This window comes from Lutra lutra, chromosome 3 (assembly GCF_902655055.1).
Source record: "Lutra lutra chromosome 3, mLutLut1.2, whole genome shotgun sequence".
NCBI classification, from domain to species: domain Eukaryota; kingdom Metazoa; phylum Chordata; class Mammalia; order Carnivora; family Mustelidae; genus Lutra; species Lutra lutra.
This window is the reverse complement of record NC_062280.1, coordinates 29462101-29471921: the sequence shown is the minus strand read 5'-3', so window position 1 is coordinate 29471921 and position 9821 is coordinate 29462101. Positions and strand designations below refer to the sequence as shown.

Genomic DNA, 9821 nt, shown 5'->3' with positions numbered 1-9821 from the left:
AGGGGACAAACGGCGTCGCCCGCGCCTCAGCCCCGCCCCACACGGCGCTCACTATTGGTCCTCTGACGGTCCAAAACCCACCTTGAACCTTTAGTCCCGCCCCCAAAGCCGAGAATTGGCCGTCGTGTCTCCACCCCCAATGCTCATTGGCCAGACTGACTGCGGGTGACAGTGAGTGGCAGGCGCCGGGCCTAGGGCTCCGGGTCCGGACGAACCCAGCGGAGCCGACCGAGCCCCTGGAGTCGCTAGGGTCACGGTTCCTGAGGTGAAACGCGGAACGCGAGATCGGTTACTGAACTCCCAAGGCCCGGGCCGGACCTGACCGCGGGGGGGTTGCCCGCGGAGCCCTAAGTGAGCTCACGGCGAGTAACGGGGGGGAAGGGGCGCCGCGGGAGGGGCGAAGGCGCGCAGCCGGAATGTTTTGATGGCGGGGGCGCGCGAGCAGGGGCGCGCGCGGGCGGCGGGGCCGCGCGCGAGGTTGTCCGCTGTTGGGAGCCGAGCCCTTGGCCTGGCGCCGGGGGACCCTGGGGCGCTCTGGGCTCGGGTCCTGGCGGCTGGGTGTGGGGAGGCAACCCAGCCCACCTGGGCGATCCGCTATCGGACTGGCTCGATTCTTCCACCATCCGCAGGAACCCCTGAGCCCAGGCCCGGCCAGCCAGGGCTCCATGAGCCTGGGTCCACACTGACCCGGTGAGTGGTGAGTTCCCCGAGGGCTTGGTCAGCTCCTTTGGACCCAGGGCTCTCACTAACCCAGTGAGTCCCACTGGGGTCCGGCTGGGTCGTGTTCCACATCCCGTGGGTCTGCACCGACTGGGTGAGTGCCGTCTAGACATGCCTGGCTGTGGGGATCTAGGGACCCCACAGTGCACCCAGGATCTGGGTCTCCACTGACCCATTCAGGATTTCCCATCCAGCTATGCCTGCCTTTGGTGCTAGGAAAGCAGGGGAAGACGTTGACCAGAAAGGTCCTTTTCAGGAAAGACTCTTTTCTTGGGTTTTGGATTTGGGGCTTTGAGGACCCCGAGAGGCCCAATTTCAGAAGCTGAGGTGGGGCGATGGAAGAACAGTCCAGAGGAGCTGCCTGACCTCAGGCCTGTACTGACTCAGTCTTGACAGGCTCAACAAGCCACTTCTTGGGATCCTAGGGTTGGATGAGTATAATAAACCAGAGGAAGGACACCTCGCCCAGTGCCTCTTCCCCAACGCAGCTCCCTGCCCCATGCTTGGCCTCCTCTCAGTGGAGGCTGGGTTGGTAGGAGGGCTGGGTTTCTTTCTCTCCCCACTCCCCTCTCTCTGGGGCCTGACACCTTCTCCTCCAGCAGCTGCGGAGCCCGGGCATCAAGGGCTGGAGTGGAGCAGACGCTATCCATGGAGCTGGTAGGGCCATGTGCTTATCTCAAACCTTTGTTTACAAAGTGCTTCGGGACTGCTAGTCTCTTGGGAGACCTGGGTTTCTCTAGGAGGGAGAGAGAAGTCCCCTTAACTCCACTGCATAGAAGATGAAACAGCCCTCCCCGTCCCCCCAAAAGCAACAGAGTCTTGCTTTAGTCCTGCCAGATCTCAGTAGACACTCAGGAAAGGCTCTGGGAAGGACTGAGCTCCCAGACCCTGAGCTTACTGCTCTCCTTTGGTAACTACTCCTCTGCCTTTGAGCTAAGAAGACTGGGAGTAGAGACCAAGCCCAGGGATTCTTTCTCACTCTTTGTGGTCTACTAGGCAGGGCAGCAGACAAGCAGCCCCAGGGTCTGAACCGGATCTCTTCATCATTACTGGCAGGTGGACAGAGTGGACAGGGGGCGGTGGTGATGGCGCAGTTCGACACTGAATACCAGCGCCTTGAGGCCTCCTACAGTGATTCACCCCCTGGGGAGGAGGACCTACTGGTGCACGTCCCTGAGGGGAGTAAATGTGAGTTCTCTGACCCGACAGCGCAGCCGGGGCCTGGGGAGAGAGCCGGTGGAGGAGCGCTGAGGGAGCAAGGGGCTCCGGCTCCGTCAGGGCTCTGACATCTCTGCTCCTGTGCCCACAGCACCCTGGCACCACATCGAAAACCTTGACCTCTTCTTTTCTCGAATATCCTTTGTGTCTCTGCGTTGGAGCTCTGGGACCCTTAGCCCCGCTCTAAGCCAGGGCCTGGATGGGAAGTTGGGGTGGGTTTGATTCTAATCCCCGGAAGGGAGATGGAACTTTTAAGGTTGAAAGAGGCTGGGGAAATAATGATCATTATGGATAATGATAACCCTGCATTTCCGAAGAGCTACGTGCCTTTCACTTGGTGGTGTCAGTTCATAAGGACCTTCTCTAAAGGAGGTCTTTCTTTTTGAAGGGACGCTAATAACTATAATAGTTAATATCTTTTGACTGTGTCAGCTCTGTGTTAAATACTTTACACCCATTATCTGATACCTAATAATCCTATGAGACGGGTGTTGTTTTTCCAAAGTACCATTGCAGACAAAAGTTGAGAGAGATTAAGTAACTTTGGCCAAAAGCTCGAAAGTCACAGAGCTGGGAGTTTTAAGTTCGGGCACATGATCCCCAAAGTCTGTGCTCCTAATTGCTGTCTCTATCAACCACATTTTTCTTGACAATTATACGTTTATAATCTACACCAGAAGAATGGCTTCACTTGCATGCTCATCGGGGAGATCTTTGAGCTCATGTAAGTCTAAGAAGGGATGGTGATGTGGGAAAGGACTGCATCTCAGTCTATCCTTTTCTTTAGCTCAGCCCTGGCACCTGCAGGTGCAGCTCAGTTCCTGGCTTGAAACCCTACAGACTAATTTTAGAGTTCAGGGACTAGGTGTGGCACCAACATTTATAGTCTCATTTTTTCTTTCTTTCTTTCTTTTTTTTTTTAATCTTCCAAATCCTCTCTCCTCCACGAGGAGAACTTAAGACGATTATTTCTTCAGAGCCTGGATGGAATGGGCGTGGTTCGGTCAGGAGGTCTCAGAGATGTCAACTACTTAAGAAAAGTGTGTGTTTGGGGCTCCTGGGTGGCTCAGTGGGTTAAGCCTCTGCCTTGGGCTCAGGTCATGATCTCAGGGTCCTGGGATCGAACCCCACATCGGGCTCTCTGCTCAGCAGGGAGCCTGCTTCCCCCCCTCTCTCTGCCTGCCTCTCTGCCTACTTGTGATCTCTGTCTGTCAAATAAATAAATAAAATCTTTAAAAAAAAAAAAAAGGAGGGGCGCCTGGGTGGCTCAGTGGGTTAAGCCGCTGCCTTCGGCTCAGGTCATGATCCCAGGTCCTGGGTTCGAGCCCCACATCGGGCTTTCTGCTCAGCGGGAAGCCTGCTTCCTCCTCTCTCTCTCTGCCTGCCTCTCTGCCTACTTGTGATTTCTCTCTGTCAAATAAATAAATAAAAAATCTTTAAAAAAAAAAAAAAAAAAGGAAAGAAAAGTGTGTGTTCTGCCTTAGTTACACCTAGGAAGGCAGAGTAGAACGCTTTCTAAAATGAAAAAGCCATATGGCCTTGCCAAAGAGGATGCGATTGGGAAACCCTCCTTCAATCAGAAAAGACTGTAAATCCCCTTAGGGCTTCTAAATACTATCTCAAAAGGCAATCAAGGATTGGGTAGCAGAGACCACAATCACAAGATCTTTGCGTGAGTCTAGTAAGTGGTGGCAGAGATTACTAAGCGGGGAGGAAAGCAGGTTAATTGTGTGACGCCCAAGGCTAAGAAGAAAAAGCAGGAGCTGGTTTGGACCCAAGACGGTCCTGGGGGCTGAGCAGCAGAGAGCGCCCACTGGGAGTTCTCCAGCCTCTGCTGGTCCCCAAAGGCTGCTCTAATCTTGTTCTGTTGCTTCCAGACTCTTACCCTTTCCCACACTATTTCACTGGTGCCTCTCTGACTCTTGGGCCCTCGTCCCAATCCCCCAGGCAGTTCCTCTTTGTGGTTGCCTTCACCACCTTCCTGGTCAGCTGTGTGGACTACGACATCCTCTTTGCCAACAAGATGGTGAACCATAGTCTTCACCCGACCGAGCCCGTCAAGGTCACTCTGCCAGACGCCTTTTTGCCCGCCCAGGTCTGTAGTGCCAGGTGAGGGCCTCAGAGGACCCCAGAGCCAGAGTTCCACCAACAGGTGGGAAATGGAGTGGAGTGGGAGGCACATTCTCTCAAACACAGACTCGGCCTCAGTCTCGCCAGCCTTCAGGGTAGCATCCTGTCTGCCAAGACTCCTTAGGGGCCACTCCTCGTCCCCTTTCTTCTCCCCAACAGGGTTCAGGAAAATGGCTCCCTCATCACCATCCTGGTCATCGCGGGTGTGTTCTGGATCCATCGGCTTATCAAGTTCATCTACAACATTTGCTGCTACTGGGAGATCCACTCCTTCTACCTACACGCTCTGCGTATCCCCATGGTGAGACTGGGAAGTGGGGCTGTTCGAGCCACAACCCAAGGTGCCCTCAGCAGCTGGGGCCAGGTGGGGTGGATTGCTGGGCCTCGGGCATCCCCCTCGTGGCCTGGTGGGTCCAGGAGCCTTCGCTTAAAGGCTCCCCCCAGCTCCACGAGGGGTCTCACAGCTACTGCGGGGAGAAGAGGAGTCCTGGGCCACAAGCCCACCTTCCCTGGTGGCCCTCTCTTCCGCCCCCGCAGTCCGCCCTCCCCTACTGCACGTGGCAGGAAGTACAGGCACGCATCGTGCAGACCCAGAAGGAGCACCAGATCTGCATCCACAAGCGTGAGCTGACTGAGCTGGACATCTACCACCGCATCCTCCGTTTCCAGAACTACATGGTTGCCCTGGTGAACAAGTCCCTCCTGCCTCTACGCTTCCGCCTCCCGGGCCTGGGGGAGGCTGTCTTCTTCACCCGCGGCCTCAAGTACAACTTCGAGCTGATCCTCTTCTGGGGCCCTGGCTCTCTGTTTCTCAATGAATGGAGCCTCAAGGCTGAGTACAAGCGTGGGGGGCAGCGGTTGGAGTTGGCCCAGCGCCTCAGCAACCGCATCCTGTGGATCGGCATCGCCAACTTCCTGCTGTGCCCCCTCATCCTCATCTGGCAGATCCTCTACGCCTTCTTCAGCTACGCCGAGGTGCTGAAGCGGGAGCCCGGGGCCCTCGGGGCGCGCTGCTGGTCCCTCTATGGCCGCTGCTACCTCCGCCACTTCAATGAGCTGGAGCATGAGCTGCAGTCCCGCCTCAGCCGAGGCTACAAGCCTGCCTCCAAGTACATGAACTGCTTCCTGTCCCCGCTGCTGACGCTGCTGGCCAAGAACGGCGCCTTCTTTGCTGGCTCCATCCTGGCGGTGCTCATTGCCCTCACCATCTACGACGAAGACGTGTTGGCCGTGGAGCACGTCCTCACCACCGTCACGCTCCTGGGGGTCACCGTGACCGTGTGCAGGTGCGGCCCAGGGCGGCAGGTGGGGCGTGGGGGGTGGGAGCAAGCTGACTAGTGGCCCCTGGGAGAGGCAGCCCTCTCACTGTGGCCCCACTTCCCGCAGGTCCTTTATCCCGGACCAGCACATGGTGTTCTGCCCTGAGCAGCTGCTCCGCGTGATCCTCGCGCACATTCACTACATGCCTGACCACTGGCAGGGTAATGCCCACCGCTCGCAGACCCGGGACGAGTTTGCCCAGCTCTTCCAGTACAAGGCAGTGAGTGGAGTTGGGAGTTAGGGCCTGTTAGAGACCGGCTGATAGCTCGCTGGTGAGGGCTGGGATCTCGCCAGCTTTCTTGTGACCGCAGTCCCCTCCCTTTCAGGTGTTCATCTTGGAGGAACTGCTGAGCCCCATCGTCACGCCCCTCATCCTTATCTTCTGCCTGCGCCCACGGGCCCTGGAGATCATAGACTTCTTCCGCAATTTCACTGTGGAGGTCGTCGGTGTTGGGGATACCTGCTCCTTTGCTCAGATGGATGTTCGCCAGCACGGGCATCCCCAGGTACTGGGAGAGGATGGGCGCGGGTGGCCAGAGGCAATGCTGGGGCACACCGTGTCCTTGGGCAGACTGCAAAAAAGACACCGCTCTGAGCCGGTGCATCTTGAAAAGGTGGCCCCGTCTCTAGCAGCCAGGCACCAGGGTACACACTGTTTGGGGAACTAGGAGCTTGGGCTGGATTTTAGCCTTCACCTGGCACCTCTGGCCAAGTTTGCTTGAGAAAGTCACAAACCAAGCAACTCGGCCAGCATACGGCTGCTCCTGGGGCGGGGGTCCGCCCCAGGGCCCTGGACGAGATGTGGCAGTCCTGCTCACGGTAGCCTCTCCTATACAGTGGCTGTCGGGTGGGCAGACAGAGGCCTCGGTGTACCAGCAAGCTGAGGACGGGAAGACAGAGCTGTCACTCATGCACTTCGCTATCACCAACCCCGGCTGGCAGCCGCCACGTGAGAGCACCGCCTTCCTCGGCTTCCTCAAGGAGCAGGTTCAGCGGGACGGAGCAGCTGCCAGCCTCGCCCAAGGGGGTCTGCTTCCTGAAAATGCTCTCTTTACGTCCATCCAGTCCTTACAATCTGAGTCTGAGGTGTGTCCCTGGGTACTGGGAGGTGACGGTAGGCAGAGTGGACTCCCGGTGCTGGGATTGAGGACCAGGCCTGGGATGGAAGGACCTACCCTTTCGGTTGGTTTCCTTCTGTCCAGTCTGTGCCCTGGGGTTCTGACGTCCAGAATACTGAGGGACCCCGCGGCCTCCCTCCTGCCCTGGGAACCCTACCCACTGCTTTCTTTCACAGCCACTGAGCCTTATTGCAAATGTGGTAGCCGGCTCATCCTGCCGGGGCCCCCCACTGCCCAGAGACCTGCAGGGCTCCAGGCACAGGGCCGAAGTCGCCTCTGCCCTGCGCTCCTTTTCCCCTTTGCACCCTGGTCAGGTGCCCACAGGCCGAGGTCCCAGCACCATGACAGGCTCTGGGTGAGTAGAGGTGGGCTGCAGTGGGAGGGCATGGCAGTAGTCCCCCAGGAGCCTCTGTGGGGCTCAGAAATGTTGACGGCCACTGTTTGTGTGTGCCGGATGGGACAGGCTGGACGCCAGGACAGCCAGCTCTGGGAGCAGTGTGTGGGAAGGACAGCTGCAGAGCCTGGTGCTGTCGGAGTACGCATCCACCGAGATGAGCCTGCACGCCCTCTACATGCACCAGGTGAGCCCGCGGGAAGGGGCAGAGCCCTGGAATCAAGGGGGCCACTGACAGGCAGAGGGGTTTAGGTGTGGAAAAGCAAGACGTGGGTTCGGAACCCTTCTCTGCCATTCCCCTTCTCTGATCTGCATTCCCACATAGACGAGCTTATTGTCATCCGGGGCCTTTATACATTTGTTGTTTCCCTTGCCAAGAGTCCACTTCCCTGAGCTAGGTGGATGGCTCCCTCCTTTATTCACGTGTCTGTTCTTACCTCTTCTGTGAGACTATCTGTGGCCATTCTGACCAAAAGAGCCTCCCTTGGCCACCCTCCTGAATCTTCCTGCCTTATTTTTCTCTGTAGCATTTATCTGACATATTTGCATTTTTTTCCTTTTTTTATCTTATTGTCTCTAACTCCCTGCCTCCACCCCCCAGCATATAAAGCCATACAGAGGCTGGGACTTTTGTCTGTTTTGTTCACTGCTGTCTTCCCAGCATCTTGAAAGGGCACCTGGCACTTTCTTACATGGCAGCCAATTCGTAATGGACTCAAATGACTAGGTTCCAGGGATCTGCAGAGAATTTAATCTATAAGACGTCATATGTGTGGTACACACCATTAACGTAGTTACTCTGGGTCATTGATTCTTGGTGATGTGAAAATGGGAACTGGGGGATAGCAAGGTGGGGGGCAGCTGTTTCAGATATCCTATTCCCAACTAATGAGCCCCCCAACCCCCCACCCCCACTTCTCAGCTCCACAAGCAGCAGGCCCAAGCCGAACCTGAGCGGCACGTGTGGCACCGCCGGGAGAGCGATGAGAGTGGGGAGAGCGCCCCTGAAGAGGGGGGAGAGGGTTCCCGGGCCTCCCAACCTATCCCCCGTTCGGCCAGCTATCCCTGTGCTGCAGCCCGGCCTGGAGCACCTGAGACCACCGCCCTGCAGGGGGGCTTCCAGAGGCGCTACGGGGGTATCACAGGTATCAGTGCAAGTCCGGGAGGGTAGAGAGCCTTCAGGGAAAGGTGGCTTTTTGGGGGACCTCTTGGGGAGGAAGGAGGTCAGAGCGATCAGGCCCAAAGAGACTGAGCCTCACCCCACCCCAAACAGCCCCAGAACCTTTCTCCACATTTTTGTCTGTGCTCATTCTAAGAGTATGTTTACTTGTGTCTCTAGATCCTGGCACAGTACCCCGGGCTCCCTCTCACTTCTCACGGTTGCCTCTCGGAGGGTGGGCCGAAGACGGGCAGGCAGCCTCCAGGCACCCAGAGCCGGTGCCCGAGGAGGGCTCAGAGGATGAGCTTCCCCCTCAGGTGCACAAGGTAAGGGCTCCAGGACCGGACAATGACTACTACTGGAACTAGTAACTTCCAGGCCAAGATCAAAGCCCCCCGTGAAGGAAGGCAGACCTCTCCTACAGAGATACTGTTGGTCCCCCTCCAAAATACACTCCCCTTTCTTGCCTCACTTTCTCTGAAATCTGAGGCTTGGTTTTCCCTACGCTTTCCTCCCCAGGAATCAAGCTTTCATTTTCCTTTATCTCTGATAAAGACTGTTTTTTTGGTAAGCCGATAGCTGAAGATTATCTCCACTGCTAATGCTTTTCTCTCCACAGGTATAGACGAGGCTGAGGAGGGTCCCTATGTCCCAGGATGGTGGCTGCTGATGCCCCGCCATCCCATCCGCCCGCCACGGAGGGCTCCTCTGAGTGTTGCCTGGCTCCACGTGTGTGGTGTTTGTGTGTCTGTGCCTGGCCAAGGGAAATGCCAACGCTGGGCTTTCCACAGCCCCAGGAGAGAAATGGGGGGCCTAGGAACCAAGGCGCACAGGACTCTAGCCTCATCCCCAGGACCCCCCTTGGCTCAGAGTGTGGTGCTAGAAACTGGTCCCCAGCCCAGCCCCAGTACTGCCACCTTTGCACCCACCCCTGCAAGTCTCCAGAGGACTGCCCACCACAGAAGCTGCCAAGCAGGGAGAACCTGTGCCAACTGTGGAGTGGGGAGGTTGGGCCCCAGCCCTTAACCTCTGCAGCCTCCCTCCCCGACCCCAAACAGAAGAGCAGCCCAGGCTGTGGCGCTTACCTCACCCCCAGTTCTCTCCCAGTGCTGCAGCCTGCTCGCCTCTCTCCCGCCTCCTGCACAGGACTGGCATGTGGGCCTCTCGCTCCCGTTCTGTTTGCTTTGCTACCATTCTGTTCAGCTTTTGCTTTGCATTGGTGCGGAGGCCCTGGCTCCCAGCTCCTCTCATGCTATCTTTTGACACTAAGAAGGAAGGTTTCTAAACTGGCAGGAGCAGGATGGAAATTCTTTGCTGCCCTCTCCCAACTTTTAAGGTGGGCCCCTGGGAGACAGGCCATCCTGGCTCTCATTGCTGCTTACCGTACCCCTTACCGCCTGCACAGAGGATGGACTGGGCCGGTTGTGCCCTCGGCTGTCTACTTCCCAGCAGGAGAGCTCTGGCCTGCCTCCCCCTGTCCCCAGAGCAGGGACAGGCGCGACAGGAGGCTTTCGCCCTAGGCTTCGAGCTGCCGCATTGCATGCTGGGATCCAGCTCCTACTTCCCTCTCTACCCCTCACCCAGGTGTAGTCCGCTGCGGGTGTGGTGAACTGTGCCCCCCGAGCTCACAGCGGAAGGCGTAGGAACTGTGTACAGCTTGATAACCCTTAATAAAAAAGGGACTTTGACCAGGTCGCGGCTTGGTGTCTTGCGCCTCTAGCTGTCTCTTCCTGCTAGGATTCTGGGAACAAGTGGGATGTGT

General features: G+C 57.3%; 1 protein-coding gene across 11 annotated transcripts; it reads left to right on the top strand.

Moving 5' to 3' along the window:
- Positions 1-175: 175 nt before the first annotated feature.
- Positions 176-9752, top strand: ATG9A (autophagy related 9A). Of its 11 annotated transcripts, none has more exons than XM_047721066.1 (17): positions 176-351; positions 630-690; positions 1323-1377; positions 1777-1908; positions 2030-2073; positions 2598-2662; positions 3886-4047; positions 4228-4369; positions 4606-5354; positions 5455-5608; positions 5715-5894; positions 6226-6474; positions 6683-6861; positions 6970-7087; positions 7823-8045; positions 8240-8385; positions 8679-9752. In XM_047721066.1, the coding sequence occupies exons 4-17, from the start codon at positions 1806-1808 to the stop codon at positions 8682-8684; spliced, it is 2520 nt and encodes an 839-aa protein (XP_047577022.1). In that variant the 5' UTR covers positions 176-351; positions 630-690; positions 1323-1377; positions 1777-1805; the 3' UTR covers positions 8685-9752. The 11 variants fall into 11 exon arrangements, with proteins under 11 accessions (XP_047577022.1, XP_047577019.1, XP_047577024.1 ...); XM_047721063.1 differs by having other exon boundaries at positions 1320-1377; XM_047721068.1 differs by having other exon boundaries at positions 630-697; positions 1320-1377.
- Positions 9753-9821: the final 69 nt, after the last annotated feature.